This window comes from Cygnus olor, chromosome 11 (genome assembly GCF_009769625.2).
Source record: "Cygnus olor isolate bCygOlo1 chromosome 11, bCygOlo1.pri.v2, whole genome shotgun sequence".
Taxonomy (NCBI): domain Eukaryota; kingdom Metazoa; phylum Chordata; class Aves; order Anseriformes; family Anatidae; genus Cygnus; species Cygnus olor.
The window spans coordinates 8,268,015-8,285,474 of NC_049179.1; the positions used below are offsets into that span (position 1 = coordinate 8,268,015).

General features: G+C 38.7%; 1 protein-coding gene across 2 annotated transcripts in view; it reads right to left on the bottom strand.

The window, feature by feature from the left end:
* ETFA (electron transfer flavoprotein subunit alpha) overlaps positions 1-17,460 on the bottom strand; it is a 32,315-nt gene extending 14,855 nt beyond the window's left edge. Inside the window, exons 1-9 of one of the 2 annotated variants that reach the window (XM_040570699.1) lie at positions 17,388-17,460; positions 10,379-10,528; positions 8,427-8,508; positions 8,244-8,326; positions 6,530-6,629; positions 5,269-5,379; positions 3,883-3,984; positions 3,045-3,113; positions 1,924-2,006 (exon numbers count right to left, since the gene is read on the bottom strand). In XM_040570699.1, coding sequence (XP_040426633.1) covers positions 1,924-2,006; positions 3,045-3,113; positions 3,883-3,984; positions 5,269-5,379; positions 6,530-6,629; positions 8,244-8,326; positions 8,427-8,508; positions 10,379-10,528; positions 17,388-17,426 — 819 coding nt within the window. In that variant the 5' untranslated portion in view covers positions 17,427-17,460. Of the gene's footprint in view, positions 1-1,923; positions 2,007-3,044; positions 3,114-3,882; positions 3,985-5,268; positions 5,380-6,529; positions 6,630-8,243; positions 8,327-8,426; positions 8,509-10,378; positions 10,529-13,668; positions 13,771-17,387 lie in introns of those variants that run through there. The other variant, XM_040570698.1, reaches the window with a different exon arrangement.

A 17,460-nucleotide genomic window follows, 5' to 3' on the forward strand; every position in this document is an offset into this window, starting at 1 on the left:
AGATGAGCTGTTTTCAAATTAGCATTTCCCGCTTCACTAATGGAAATTTGGGTAGTAAAGAGCTAAGGACAGTCAGTCTCACGCCCTTTCAAATGATGCAGTTAAATGACACTCAGTTTACTTTCCTGGTTTTCAAAGCTTTTGGTATGTGACAACCAACTTTGCCTTCTGTGGAACCTGCAATTTCCATATACGTTGCAGTTGCATTTTCTGAGATAGCACTGATGTGATTAATTGCCAGTTTGCTGAGACCTACAGCAGCTATATATTCGACCTTATGCCTAGTGTGTGATCAAAAGAAAGTGTATTATATTTAAACACAAACATTCCCTTTGCAAAGAGAAAGTATTACACTGGGGACTATGGCTGGCCTGTGCTATTTCCAAAAAGATAACAATTATATTTTATGCCAAAACAAAGACATCACCAGAAAGAAGAGTTAATGTTGCATTTGTATTCTGTACCGCTTCACAATTTCCTTGCATAGCAGAGGTTAATATCACTGCTATCAAGATTTTGGAAGGACGCAATATGCAACCAGACAGACCTTAATTCTTATCAATAGGTTTTATATCTGTTCTTCAGATCCTGTTTTTTGTAGTGATGGGTTATCGTATAGATTAACAGCTTAAACATTAGTGTGCCTAGAAATACCTCCATTTAGCCCTTCTGCAGGGCTGTCATCAGAAGGCCTCCTTCTTGATAAGGACTTAAAAAAGCAAACAAAACCAGCCAGCATCCCTGTTCACATTTCAAGATGAAAGAACTCATAGGCATAGAGTATCCTGTTCAAGAAAACCCAGGAGGCAGAACTGGCGACAGACTCCAGGAACCCCAAATTCCTGTCTTTAATACCTCCAAGTAATGCTCTCTCCTGCTGGACGTATTACCGCAAAAATAATGGTCATAGTTTGACTGGTTTGACACAGTCTCACTAAGACCTTAACAGGTAAAAAGTTGCCCTTCGGTGCCTTCTTCTGCCATACACACTCAGAGGTAACTGCTTACTGAATGGCCGCACACTTGCTCAAAGTGTGCATCTGATAGATTTCCGTGCCCACCCATGTTAGTCACTCGTGTCCTTGCTTGTTTCATCTCAAGACACACTAGTGTACGTTCTACCTCAACACTGAGACGAGCTCCATTTGTACCTCCTTATTTTACAAAAGCTCAAGTGTGCTTTCTCTGTCTATCGCTTTCCCCACATTTTCCCGGGTCGTAAGGAACAATGAAAAGTAGTCTCAAAAGCACCACCCCATCCCAGTCCAAAAAGATACATGAGGACAGAAATCAGTCCTCTGTGATATTCAGATGCATAGCAGAAAAGCAGTACAGCAGGTTTATTCCCCAACATTAAGATACTTACTAGAATATCTCCCTCTTAGTATTCCACTATACAGCAGCCAATCTGTAGATTACTTCTATCTTAAATTTCTTGCACTTTCATCCCACACAAATAATTGGCTTAGAATGTAATGCAACAATCCATTTACAGTTTACCAAAGCTTAAAAAGAAATCATCATCTAGCCTACCTGCAAAAAGAACATTTCCCAGAGGCCAAGCCATGCGTCAGCATGATTTCAAGTTTACATTAGCAATGACACCTTTCAGCCTATCAATAACGTTCTTAGAATGCTAAAAAAGATTCAGCACAGACAACTAGAAAAAAAAAAATCCAACATGTAAAACCTCTAACAAAACTGTCTGCAGAACACTTCCAATTGACCTGAAGTTGAGATTTATGTCACAGTTTGCTGCTACAGCTTTCAAATGCACATTCCAGTGACAACATCACGCTGCACGTAAGATTTTCCTGTTAGGCTCAGTATTAAAACTTAGCTCATTTCTAAGCATTTGCTTTGAATGAACAAGTATGCTTGAAGACATCACAGTTCTTTTATGAAAGATATTTCCATACTTACTGGTGCTACTATTTTGCCCGTCTGTCCAACTTGCAGGTCATTAGGAACAAAGCCAGCATCAACAGCTGCACGGGAAGCTCCAACTAGTTGAAAGAAAATATTTCCAATGTTTTCTTTTAAAATATTAGCAAGCCAAATTTATACCACCATAAAAGCACATGTATTTTACTAAAGAGTCCCACACACTGTGGGCACGTATTTAGAAACTTCCCTCTAAAAAGCTCTTATAGTAATCCCTCTCCATACCACTGGCTGAAACTTCCAAATACTAAGTGCTAATGCACTTCTTAAGCAACAGGAAATCCTTTCTCCCAGCACCAAAGGGCCATATATTTAAAACCAAGGATTTCAGTCTGGCATGTTTCCATTATTTTCTCTTGTTGCTTTGTCAAAAGAGGATTTTCCCATAAATGCCTTCCCATAACGTTCCACCAAGTTTGAACAGAACACATGTGCCACCTTATATTCTCGTTAAGCTCAGAAGTCAGGCATAGTAAAGAAAAATAACAAACTAAACTTGAAAATACCATATGGTCATTTAGCCAATGAAGCCACCAATTTAAAAACGAAGACATTCAGGTAAAGAATTTATTTATTATTACATGTAAAATCTAAAGCTAATGTAGTAAGAACCCTAGCACAAACAGCTCCTCCTCCTCCCCCAACCATTACTTAGAATATTTGGCTGAAACACTGTACACAGTCAGTTTTCTCCTGGTAAAGCAAAAGCATAGCAAGCAGAGAACCACTCACACCATAAGAACTGGTATTCTGTAAAGAAGCAGTATATAAGAATGTATGAAGAAAACATCAGCACTTTAAAAGTGCTAAGCCCAGTTTTTTAATTTATACATTTACAATTTCACTTTCTGTTTGTGAGCTTCTGTTCTGGAGATTTGAGGACAAGGAATAGGACAGTTTACCATTTTGCTTCAGACCCCGGAATTTAAATACAGTTGAACACCAGGACAAATCAAAACTTTATCCATGACTGAACTGACAGGATTTACAGAATTTGATAGAGATATGAAAACAAAAGACTTATGAACTGTACTGTTTTTCATGGGACCTTTTTAAAAATGTAATTACCAGGATTAAAAGGAGGAGGAAAACAAGTTTACCTGCAGCATGCAATTGATCCGCAAGATCATACAGCAACTTGAAATTTTCACCGCTCTTTAAGCCTCTTCCTTAAAAGTTCAGAAAAAAAAAGATGAAGAAAGAACACAATATGCTTTAAGATTTTTTATTGCATACATACACATTCTGTATTAGTACCTGCATTTGCAAAGGCAGAAATACACTTTTGCATAGGCTATTTTTGGATATATTATTAAACAGTGTTTAACATTTTGAGATTTAGCTTTCATTTTTGAAGTAACTTATTTTGCATGTATAAACCAACACCACTCTGACTACTTTATTAGTACTATCAAGTTCCTACTCTAAAGTCAGGAAACTGGATTTTTGTGCTCCCTCTGCTGGCTTCAGGCAGAGTTTTAGGTACAAAAGTCTAGTGGGATAACAAAGGATTTTTATTTTTTAAGCTGTAAGCACACAGTAAAAATCACAGTCCATCACATGATACCTGACCAGCAGAATACAAACATAACGATTTGTAAAATGACTGAAAACTGCCTATAATGATTAGCTGTAATTTTAAAAATGACAGATTTGCATCTAAAAATACTTCATATTTCTATAATTTTAAAGAGACTCACCACTTATGATAACGTTCTTAAAAAACTTACTCGCGTATGTTAAACTTTCACATTTTGCCTCTTCATGATACACAGATGTTGGATGTCTTCCCACTGTCTCCTATGCCCCATTTCAGAATTACATCATAATCTATTTCAAAAATGTATCAAATTATAATATTTTGCTACAGATACTACTTAATTAAGATGTACCATTACTTAAATGCACCGTAACATATTTTTAATATTGTCTACTTACCACCTGATACAACTACTTTTGCACTGGTAAGCTCTGGTCGATCGCTTTTGGTCAACTTCTGCTCAATCCATTCAGATTGACCAACAGGCGGTGGAGGGGTTACTGTTTTAATCAGATTAAGAAAAACATCCACAAGAAAAAGCATAAAGCATGTACTTTCAACCTTGAGTTTAAACTTAATGCACAAGTTCATCCTAGAACTAATTCTACCACAAGATTTTAATACAACCCTACCTTATTAGTTGTGTTCACTTACTCTACAGTACAAGAAAACACACTTTTATAAACAGTTTCTTTTTTGTACATCAAGCTGCACTAAAGTGAAGGTCTGCTGTATGAGTAATGTATTGATATCAATCCAGCATAGTAAGTGTGGTCCTTTTCAAAGACAGGCAAACAAGCCAACCAAGGAGTGCAATGACAGTACAATACGCTAATCCTAAGTATCAAGTAGCATCTGTTTCCTAACTTCCACAGAAGTTGGGAAATAAAGGAAGGTTCAGAGGCACTTACTCAGCCTCACAGAAAAACACAAGGAGTGGGAACGTGACACAGGGGACACACAGCATATTAATAATGATTGCCTCCGCTGGATTTACAGCACTGTCATAAAAAGCCCCAAAATGAAAAACAGTAGTGGTGATCAAACACTGGAACAGGTTGCCCAGAGTGGTTGTGGCCAGGAGACATTCAACACCCAGTTTGACAGAGTCCTGGGCAACCTGCTCCAGCTGACCCTGCTTGAGCAGTGGGGTTGGACTAGATGATCTCAAGAGTTCCTCTCCAAACTAAACAATTTTGTAGTTTTGTTAAGTTTTGTTAAGACTGCAGATTTCTCTGTGATCATAGATACAGTGGCTTCATTAAAATAACAATTTAAACTGATTTAGGTAAAGCTAATATAAAACAATGATGGAGTGTTCTCAATCCAATTTAAACTGCTGCTAATTTAGCTCGACACTGTAATGACCTGTCTCAACCTAAATACGACAGATTAAACCAGAACTGTGGATTTCCAGACACTGTTACTTGTGCCCAATTCTGCTTTGAAAACCAACCTGGCTATTCAAACAGCTGTAACTTTAAGGAAAAGTTTCAAGATTGCTGTGGCAGAGGTATAAGCAGCGAGTGAAACAGGCACAGATTTCTGCACAGACAAATAATCTCAATTTCTGGTCAAAGAGAAAGTAGCGAGTGAGATGATAATCCATATCTTCCCTTACCATGCATCAAATGAAATGGAAGTACCCATATAAAAAGCATAAAGCTAAGATTACAAAATCATTATCAGTTTGCTTTGACAAATGCTCCTGTGAAACATCAGCCTGCAGCGAGCAAAACTAACTCTATCACATGAAATGAAGAAATATCAGAACAAATGCTCACCTTTTTCTACACTGGCACTACCACCACTTGTTGGTGCAGCCTCAAAAGAAGTTCCCCGTACAGAAAACACTTTAACCGCTTCATCACATTGGACGGTGCAAATGACATTTCCTAAAAAGAAAGGATCACACTGTTTTTACAGAAGACAATATCACACACACTAATGTAAAGTTATATCCCAAAATTAATGTTTCAGATGATCAAAACTGAAAACCTAGGCACTTAATATACGTACATATCCAGTATTTTAATTTACTTTTTATCTCTATGTTTCTTCATTATAACAATTCCCTTGTTTTAAAGGGATGTAATGCATTCAAATAATCCCTTACGTTTTTGTTTTTGTTTTTTTGTTTTTTTTTTTTTTTACATTTCAGAAGGAATAAAAACGCTTCGTAAGCATCATTCTTAACATAAAAAGATGCTATAATTCAAAGTTGATCTTTTACCGTTGATGACTTCATCAGAACAGAAGACAATGAGGTCTGCTCCAAGTACCTGTGGGTTTGTGTTTCTTCTCAATTGTCTTAACTATATAAGGTATTTATTTCACAGCAAAGGCTGCTGGGAAGACTAAACAGAAAAAATGCTGCAACACCAGCTATTTGTAAACAAAGTCATCTTGAAACTGTGAATTAATGGGAAGCAGCTTAAAAATGCAACACAAAAATCACATACTGGTAACGTAACTCAAAATAAAATACCACCTTGGTACACGTGGTATGATCTTGTACAGTAAAATTAAGAAACAAGCTAAATTAAAACATAGGGTCATACAAGCTTTAGAGAAACAAGACTGAAAAAAGAATTACAAATCATGACAATTTAATGCTATAAATAATCAGCTTAGCGTCTTCATAATTAGGAAAAATAACCCTGTGGTATCTTAAATCAGAACTAATGGCAGCCATATTAAATAAAGTTGGACAATTGACTTAATGTTTTACATTTTACAGAATTGGGTCAGAAGTACACTGAACAAAGAAATGGAATATATATAAAGGAGAATATCAAATTCTATTCATTTAAGTGAAAGACCCAGTTTCTAACTAAAATCATACAGTACCAAAGGTACTGGTATTACTTGGATTCTCACATATGGAGCACTGCATTCATCCCCACATTTGATTTTCATGAACCTCTGTATTTCAGACTGTAAAGTGAAAATTCCTGATATATTCCAAGGCAGGACTCAAAAAAACAGTTACCAGCATTGGGTCCTTCTTTGCACAAGCACCACGTACCTTTTGTGATTACTCACCTGCATAGATAGTTCTCACAAAAGTGTCTGGTGACTGAATCTCAATGATGTCAGAAATAGGGGCAACATCAAGTTTAGCAGCCACTCTGGGAATAAGATTCTAAAAGTTAGAGACGAAGAGTTAGCAAAGTAAATGCTGGAATCTGCAAACTGAACATGAGGAAACGTAAAGGAAATAAGGTTAAATCCCCATGTTAAGTAAAGAAACATTTGCTGGCCTAATTTTAACTTCATAGAGTGCTGTCTCTGAGTAAAAAGGCGCATGCGACTCCAAGATTACTGCATGACTACTCGCGTAGCTTTAGCAGCCAAATAAAAACCCAGTATTGTAATAACATTATAAATTTTATGAACCTTACAGTAAGTAAACCCTTAATTCAATATCTTAAATTAGGAGGCTTATTTGCTTCAATAGTTTAAAACTATAGATGCAATTTACTCAGAAAATTGACAATTATGGATTGCTGAGTTCTTGTAACAGCACTTCAAAAGAAAAAAAAAGCATTTTGGAAGCTATTTATCAGAGACAACAAGAGGAAAAAAACATTACTCTCCCCCCCAAAAACAAAAATGTATTCTTTTAAAATTAATATATATATACACTCCTACTCTGAAATTGACTCCAGAAAATTATTTGGCACCTTTGGGAATGGGAAGGAGGATAACAAGAGCAACATAAGGCATTAAGAAACTAAGGACAGCAAGAGCTTTACTTGATTTTTCTCCCCCTCCTATCTGGTACAACACAAAGAGCCCCGACATCTTTACTCGCATTAAGCAGCGTATAACTATGACAACAGTCATTGATTCACTCCTCTAGAAAAGCACTACTCAGTGATGGAAGCATACCCATCACTGATATTAACCTTTACTAAGACACTGCAGATCAAAAATAAGTGAAAAATAGAGGAAAAAAATAAGAATAAGACTTAAGGCATGTAAAGATTTCTCTTAGCAAAATTACAAGTATGTGAACTGATATTGACTGGAATCAAAAATAGTCAGATGGAAGGCTGATAGCTCCGTTCATTCCACATTGGCAAGATTTCTAAAATATTCTTTTTCCCTAATTTAGCTACACTACAACATTGACCAGATTGTTAGTACTAGGGCTCTCTTAAGTACGTACCTGTTAGAAAGTACTGATTTATTTTTTTTTTCCCAGAAAGATCTTCAGTAGAACTTGGATCTGTGTTTTTAGGTATTTACAGACATTTCAATCTACATCACAGATGCAATTCCTCCCCGCAAAAGCATTTGCTACCAATAGGTCTACACGCCTTCCTATCAACATGGAAATCACAGAACAATCTTGATAGCACTAAAAGTGGAACAAGAGTCACCAAAAAATGTTTAATAGGTTTTCATCTCTATTTACTGCATTTTTCCTTAAAATTTTCATAATACTTTCAGATCTCTTAGTGTTATTTGGTGTTACACATTTTATACATCCTGCCTTATGCACGTAGGACTAGCTGGCTACTGCTTCTGCACTGCTCCTTTGTCCAAGTCAGCCCATAATAAAACTCAGAAGTGAATCAGTGTTTCTAGCTAATGACTCTTAAATGCACTACTTTAACATTTCTTGAAAACTCCAAATTGTCCATGGCTGATCTGAAAGCCCTCTCTCAGGTATTTGATTTACACTCATACCTATAAAAGAACCTCTGTCTCTTTTCCACAAGAAATTTTTGATACGCTTTGATCTACTTACCTTCCCAAAGGCAGATGCTCCAGCACAAATATGGGTGTAATTAAATTGTTTCTGAGTTGCCAAAACCAAGGGAGTCAGCTCCTCTGAGAATAAATAGATATTGCTGAAAATTTACAACTATTTTATCTTCATCCAGAAATATAAATACCACTTCTTTTGTCAATAGATAAAAACAAGTCTCACCTGCTAGAAATCCCTTGTATACATCATGCTGAGCCACGAGAACTTTTGCAACACCCTGCACTTTGCTGAGTTCTTGCACTACCTGTGGTTACAAACAAATTATTACTAGTTTATATTACAACAGCACACGGAGGCTCCAACTGCACTTAGAGCTCCGTGGTGGCCAGCACCATAAACAAATAGCAGGAGACAGTCCCTACTGCAAATTGCTCACAGACCATAGCTTACTTAAAACTGGAACACATGAGCACATGTATTTCAAAATCGGAACAAACCTTGAAGAATGAGATGCGGATCTGACTCACAGCACAGTGCCATACAGGGTAGTGCAAAGGCATTTTTTGAGTAAGAAAACTAGAAAGCAAATCAAACCTGGAAAAGTTTGTCCTCTGTGTGCAAGACTACACAATGATTTCAAGTTTTATTATAACAGCCAATAACAATCTCACTCAAAGATTATTACTCAGTATTCTAAATACAATCATCAAGAAAACAATCCTACTTTCTTTACATCAGTCAATATCTACAACACAAGAATACAATGCAAATAAAACTGTACAGCGATGTTATGATCTTTGTCCAAATGTTAGGGGCAATCCTTTGTTTGCAGCTGACTCTGCCTACTGATGCAATGTATATTTTCAACACTGTATTTATGCATTTTTTTCCCTTTAAATTTGCAGAAGTGAAGTTTGAATGATAAAAGGGTTATTGCAGATCAGAGGCAAGAGGACTGACAGCGATGTCTGGAGGCCACATGCATTGTCCTAGAACTAACATAGTTTTACTGAGTTTGCTGAGAATCAGTTTTACCCTTACAAATTACCAAAAGGAAACAAACAAATATTCCATAATAGCTGCTACAGAATAGTCTTTTGTCCTACTAATACAGATTCTTACAAAGCAGCTTAAAAAGAGAAAAAAACACTTCATTTTCTGTGAAGAACTTTTTCCCAGCATGACATACACTGCCAAACAGACACCATACAGTTACCATTAAAAAACAAATAAATGAAACATTCCCAATCATTGTTCTACTATACAAGTGCCAAAGAATATGGAAATCCAAAGGCAGGAGTATAAGGTGTGGTGTTTTTGTTTTGTTTCTTGATCTAGATAAGTATTTGCTTTCAGTCTCAACACTGGGTCTCAGTTGCGAATTAGTCTTCAATAACCAGAGAGGTTTCCCCAGCTACTTGTGAATTAGCTGCAATGAATGAACGGGCCTCCTGCACGAGACTGTATGTGCCACTTTCAGAATAACAAGTCATAAACAATAACCTAGTATAAAAAAATACTAAGCATAATTATTGTTACTTTTCCTGTTCACACAAGATGACATCATACTGGAAGAAGAGTGTCACTAATGTACTAACAGTACACTGCCTCTAGATTTTGCACATAACAGTTAAACTAACAATAGAATAGCTAACAGAGTTAACTCTAACTTTAGACATACGATAAAGTCAAGAAACACTAATTTCAGATTTTCAGGTTGCAAATGCACTCTCGCTATGCTACTAGTAGCTGACTAGTAAAAGCAAGACACTCAGAAGCTCCACCCGTCGCGGTGCTGTTTCATTTTTGCTCATGTCTGTTTGCACGGAACAAGTTTTTTTCTTCCAAATTCTCAGCACCGCAGTATTTATTTTTCAAACATTACAGTGAAATTGAAATGTTGTTTTAAAAGTTAATTGCCGTTTAGTCTTGTAAAAACTTGCTTTCTTAACTTGTAACAGCTTATACTGATACTCTCCCTTGTGAAATCAAAACTACCCCCACATTTCCACTTCAGATGAGAAACAGCTCAAGAGCAGGACATTTCCTGCAGATTAGCAATTCATGACACAGTTCCTCTTCACTAGAGATTATTTTTCAAGCTAGCCAACATGCTACTATGTATCATTTCACCGCATTCATTACTTCATTCACATGAAAATAGCATTTCCTACCTTGTCACAGCTGGTACCAGCTACCAAACAAGAAACTTCACCTCCAAGACGTTTTGCCGCAGTGACAGCGTTTAGTGTAACGGGTGTAAGAGTCTCATTGTTGTGTTCTGCTATGACCAACGTACTCTGAAACCGCTGGAGCAGTGATGCCTTTAAAGAAAGAGAGAAGAGAGAGAGGAGTTTGACACTTAGCATTTAAGTAAAAAACCTTCCTTAAGAGAATCCAACAATTCACAGAAAATTATAAATGGTGCAACCTGTATACTGGTGCTGTCAATCAAAACAGACTAAATCTAGATAATATTTATTAAGCAAGCAAAATACTTAGCATTTAATTTTTTTTTTTTAAAGTATAAACTTGCTTGACTTCAGCATACCACTTTTAAGCAACTAAAACCTTCACAGGAAAATACTGAACAATATTAAGAAGAAAATTTTAATAAATCACATGTAAAATCAGTTGATCAACTGAACTAAGCACCTTAAAGAGTGAATTTAATTTAACGTGAAGGTAATATTAAGATTTCAGGTGTTTGTGGACTGAAATGCACATGGAGATTTGACAAGAAAGCCTAAGACCCCAGGAAACCAGGGGCAGGAATTAAGTAGTTACTTGTTTTTGGTTTTTTATTTTATTTATTTATTTATTTTCCCATATGTTTTAGCCAAAATCTTGCTACGGAACTCATTTTTTTCAATTAGTTATCTGTAACAGCAAAACTGTAGGTAGGAGCATGAAGACAGATAAGTAGTCCAGGCTCCCAGTATGAAAACACACTAATAGAGCCTGTTAAACAGCATCAGGTTCGACTGGATGATAATCTGTTTTCCTTGAAAACATTTGACACTTTTGTCCACTCAGTCTACACCACCATGATTTAATGGTGCTCAAATAATCATTTTCATCAATTCACCATCCACACTGACTTCAGCTTCTAAGGCAAGAAAAGAATAAAATAGACAAACAAAAAAAAAAAAATCAAACCACAACATTCTGAGCTCTGAGACTTCCCTCGCTAATTTTCAGGTGAACCTGGAAAACAGGTTATTCCTCCAAGACTAATACTAGGGTTGGGAAAAGGCTAGGGGTAGGGAGGGGAAAATTAATCTTCAAGTTTCTGTTTTTCATACATGAAGCCTAAATGAAAACTCCAGTTATGATCACCGTAATATGGAAAGCAAAATATATTTATTAATGTGACAAGGCACAAATACTAACAAAATGCTAAAGAATGCACAGCCAAATGCTACTTTAAACATACATTCTGAGCCCATCTTCACTCATGCCAAATAGGTAACCCATCATTTAAGCTAGGAAAACAGCTCACAAAAATTTGAGAGGCTGAAATCTGGCTATGGGTTTCAATCATACAAATCCTACCACCATGCTAAGCTTCGCAGAGGAAGCGCACCCAAGGACTTCTCTGAAAATAATCACAGTATAAATATGTAAATACAAAGATAAGTTTCTGCAGAATCAGGACCATCATTTGTCATTTTGATTAAAATGATAAGGAATTCTTGTAAAAGTACTGTTTTTCATATTTTATGCATATGGCTACTTGTTATGATTAAAGATTCTGAGAACGTTTGAAGCAATTGCCACTAACAAAATATTTATTGCCAATATAGATCACACAGCGTATTTTTGATTATGTTTCATACATCATTTGCAATAAAAGTTATGAGATTTTAGTCACCATTTGAAGAATAAATCCATGCTTTTGTGGCAAATAGCCCACTTCTTAAATGATTTATAGTTGTGTCACAGGGTAAAGCGGACCGTGCTCCTGAAAGATTCTAAAGTTTTCAAATTTCCAAAGGGAGCCCCAGACTCTTTAAAGACTTCTTTAATAAGAGACTGGCTTGGCTCGAAGCAGCATGCATTTTAAACACACATTTAGTTCTGACTATACTATGAACTTTTCCCTAAATAAGCGCTGCACCACCAGAAGTGCTCTGTATCACTGTCATCCAGTTCTAAAATAAACTGAGAAATAATTCCTTTTTTAGCCAAAAAGAAGAAGAGTAATGGCTGTTGCTTGAGCACACTGGATATTACAGCATTAACTAAATGTTATTTCTAAACCGATAATCCCCCATTTTATATTTGTGGGAACTGTACACCGGAAGGCCACTTGACAGAATCACAGAATCATTTCAGTTGGAAAAGACCTCTAGGATCATCAAGTTCAACCGTTAAAATGCCTACATACATGGCATCTCTGAACACAAAGGTACGACCAAATTTAAAACAAATTAAAATTCCCATTCTAGATCCTGGGTAAAAATCCTGGATGACCAAATAAGATTCCGATGTGAGTCAGAATTTTAATATACTAACACAGGTAACACCACTTGTAAAATCAACTAAAACCAAACCAGAGTTAGCCATAAAAACCAGAGGTTAATTTATCCAGTCACAGATGATCCTGAAAACTGAGAATCTGCAATGAGGTGGTCAGTGAAGAGGACTGGTAGTTATTTTGATCACTTAACTTCTCCAGCTGCATGTGAGCAGGAACCCCTAACTATGTCACTGACAATTGCTCCACCGGTACCAAGGCAGGATGTCTAGTTTCAAGCCCAGATAAAATAGGAAGGTTAAATGTAAACCTAACCAGCTGACAGCAAAAGCACACTTAATAACACATACAGAACAACAAGGCTACTGAAAACAATGCCTTGACAGGGAATGGCACTCAGCACATGTGCCATGGAACGCTCCTGGTAAAAACCAAGCTCTAGAAAAACAGGCTAGCCAAGAAAACCCATCACAATTGAACATCCCACAAACTTGGGCAATCAAGTGTCTTCTCACATGCACACCAGTATACCGTGAACGCATCCAAGAGCAACCATCAGGACTGGAAAGTATTTCACCTAGCTTTAGACATCGATCGAAGTTAGGTATCCCTGCTCCCTCTACAGCAGGAACATCTACGTTTCCTTTCTGGAGGAACCTCACGGAACCACACGGTGACTCGGTCTACAGTAAAATACACATCTGTGAAGGAAAAGCGCCTGGAGCTATCACCTCCCTCCTTCCTCCACTTACTGGTGAGTAAACCTGGCACATGGCTTCCAGATTAACCTAGATGCAGTACGCGCCAATTCGGTCACTCGCGGAGCACCAGAGGCCTCGCTGACTCTATCTGCTCAAATTACCTCCAAGCATTTCTTTGCTCCCCACCTGAGAAACCCAGCAATGTTTTCCGAGCAGAATGTGAAAATCTGAAATATAACCTCAGGAATTCTGTGCTTCGTGCAAAGTAACTGAGAACACTCATTGTTACTGCCCCAGACAAATGTTTGAAAGCTGGACACACCCAGTACAGGGGCAGAGAAACCCATGGAAAAGGCCAACAACATGCCATACATCCTAAGTCCTACAGTCTGCACAGGTGGCCTGCTCCTCACAGCAACACCAACACCAACCAAGTGCAAGTCAGTCCTCCAGCACGCAGATGGGTCACCTGTACAACACACAAGTAGGTCCAGCACTTCTTAAATGTGGATTTGCTGCTTATACACTACAAAGCACATGTACTAACAGCTAGGAAATCAGAGACAAGAGTGTCATAAATCTTTCGTTGCTGCTTGGTACGACCAGTGAGGAAAAAGGTGTTAACTACCTCTACAGTCAATAGTTGACAGCGAACGGCCTGGAGCCGATCCCTAGACATGATTTTCTTCGCTGTAAAAGCAAACTGGCCAGGAAACAAAGTTCTAAAGCAGCTTAATAGGAATTAAATATCTGATACAGACACATCGGCACTGGACAAAATTCCCAAGAACAGCCTCCAGGGACAAGCATTCGGGGCACAAATCCTAGTAAAAACAATGGCTACGTCCCTATACAAAAAAATAATAATAATGCCTAATTGTATTAATAGACAGTCTCACAGCTGCAAAGCTTGGGGAAAAAAAAAAAAAGTAAAATACTATTTGGAAAGCTCAAGGAGAGGAGGGAGCTCTAGCAATGAAGTTTATACTTCTCCTTGAACATCTGTAGAGATCTGGCCACAGAACTGCTCTGAGACATTTAACTCCAGGAAAGGCTATGCTAAAGGTACCTGAGTTAAAAGGGAGTAGCTACAACTGCAACAAAGAAGAGCAAAAAAAAAAAAATTAAGAAAATGCTTAAAGATTTATTTAGGAATTATGATAAATTACAAAGGAATTGAAACAGCAATTGAACGATGTAATACAGAAGTTCTTCCAGATGTATCCCACGTGAACTGTTAGTAAGCGACAGAGCCGTTTTTAAACACAGACAACGCTACTGGCAGTACACTCAGGGTACGTGAATACACTGAAAAAGGTATCAGTCTGAGCCAGCCAACGGCAGCTGACAGCTACATACAAAGCATTTCCTGAGGCTACAAATAGAACCCTGTGCGTTCTGAGTAAGGTCAAAATTCACTGGTATGTTTCAGGCTATTAAATCCATTTATTTGAATTATCTCAGGCTAAAAAAATAAAAACTAACATTTGCATCATGGTGTATATATATACACATATATATACATATATATATATATATATATATATATGAAATAAAATCTACTGTTTTTAGAAATATCAGGAAATTGAGAGCTCTGAAGAAATCAACAGAAACTGAAAGACTCATCAGCTGTGAAAACTGGGTCGTTGTCCCCCAGAACACTGTAAAGACAAGTTATGATTACCTGCTCCATATCACTAAAAATTATGCAAGTGACATTATCTTTATTCAAAAGATATTATATGGTAAAATACTACACTACAGAGTGAGAAAGAAAACCTTTTAGTTAAGCCCATTTCCACCAGAAGATCTCCAATAACTTCACAAGAATAAGCCTATTATTTCATTTAATGAGAAGCCAACTCTAAAGCATCCCTTTTCAATAAAAAACACATCACAGAAACACGAGTAAATGTTATTCTATCTGGATCTTTAAAACAAAATCAGAACACTGAAATATTAGACAAAGCAAAGCAGTGCTCTTAAATGGAGAGCCACAACGTCCTTCACTCTTTGGCTCTATTGTTTTCTCTTTTTTTTTTTTTTTTTTGAAGAAGCATACAAGTGAGGGAGGCCAAGAGATTCATTTATGTCTTTAAATAACCAGGACGAACACTGTTTGCCCTTCAAGAATACCCGAAGGATACACTCTAACTCCAGCACAGGCTGAATGACAACTGGACACAAATTTCAAGGCACTGGTATGATATTCACCCACAGTGAACTTGGCCTTACACTGTTGTGCTATGTCATGTGAGAAAAAAAAAAAAAAGAGAGGCAAAAAGTCAGGCACATGCTTATCTAGTTAAAAAAAAAAAAAAAAAAAGAATTTTAAGGGAATATGCAATCTGTTATTTCATAGAGGTAGGAATGTTCGACCTCAAGACAATCCTGACGACCACGACCTGATACCACTGCAGGTTTGGAAGCTCACTAGCTCATAACAAAGCCATTCACCCTCCAACGATAAGCAATTATATCGATGCTACTTCCGGCATATGTCTAGCTCACTGTTAGAGCATTCCAATGACTCCTAGGCAACCTATTCCAAAAATTGACTAACCTTTCTACTAGAAAGGATTTCTTAACGCCTGCCTTCATTCTTCCTAAGCATCTTCAACTGCTTTCTTGCAATTTAACCGTACTGTTATTATTTTACTATCTGTGGACTGGTGAAATGGCTTACTCCCACTGCTGCACCAGTTCTTTTTGTACTTGCACTCATATCCCTCAGTCCACCTTTCTTTAAGTTATGCAACTCCAACCTTTCCTCGTTGCTTGTACTTTACTCTCTCGTTGCTTGTACTTTTACTCTCACACCCTGTTTCTCTGCAGACACTTTGGAACTGCACAACCCAAAACCCAATGGAGTGCTTCAAGAGAAGTCTTAGTGCTAAACAGAGAACTGCTTCACTTCTCACACCGGCTACTTTGTACTCTGCACGTGGAAGATGGACACAATGTTTGACTGCTTTTATAAACATATAACTTTAGAGGCGTATGGCTGAAACAAGGAGTTGACTTCATTTCCAGGTTGTGAAACTGAATCACGTGGCTATCCGGAGTAAATTATTATTTACACAGCCAGAGCATATGTTCTAGGAGCTCTTCAGGTCATAAAGACCTTTGCTCTGGAAAGCCTATGGTCTAACAATTACTCAGAGAAATCTGTGATTACAACAGCTACAATTTTAGATTCATTAAATCACGTATGTCCCGGCATACCTTTGCTCTTTAAACCACTCTTAGTACCTCACAGCGATTAATAAATATCGTTACTATTTTAGAGCTCTCCAGAACTGTAGTACCTGTAAATGCATTCAAGATCTCAACTGGAAAGTTGTGAGATTTAAAGCTCTTTTAGTAAGGCTATCTGCACACAGTTCAAGTGCACATCTCGGGATGTTCGGGGAGACTTCATGAATCATCTGCTGCAACTAACCTTGAGTTCACCTAGCTGTTAAATTTGGCAATGTGGGCCCAATGGCAGAGCAAGCGGCCTCCCAAGGCCACCGAGTTGAGCAACGCGAGGGTCACCACGGGAAGCGACAGGCTGCGTTTGTCTTCAGCTCCGGCCCGCAGCTCACGGCGCTGTGCACAAACACTCGCGGTTCTGCACGGCACCGAGCGTGCCGGGGAGCGAGCCCCGACAGCCTCTCCCCGGGCCGCAGGCACCTCCCGCTCGCTGCCGGCTCTGGGACGAGCTCCCGGGGCCGTGCCGGGCTGCTCCCCGCTGGCTGCCCGGGAGCGCTCCTGCAGCGCCAGGCGCTGGCCCTGCGGGCTCGGCAGGCTGCTGCGAACGGCCCCGCGCCCCGCCGGCGGCAGCTCGGCAACTTCGGTCCTGGCAGGGGCGGGCTGGAGGCGAAGCGGAGCCCGGGGGGAGCGCGGCCCCGGCGGCTCCCGCCGCTCGCCCCCCGGCCGCCGCCCCCTCACCTCACCTCACGGCCGCCCCCGCCAGGCCGGGAGGGGCGGGGGGAGCCCGCGCCCCCCGCCCGCACTCACCGCCCGCCGCACGCCCCTCGCCGCGACCGCCCGCAACATGGCTCCGCCGCCGCCGCCCGGCGCCGCTCTCGCG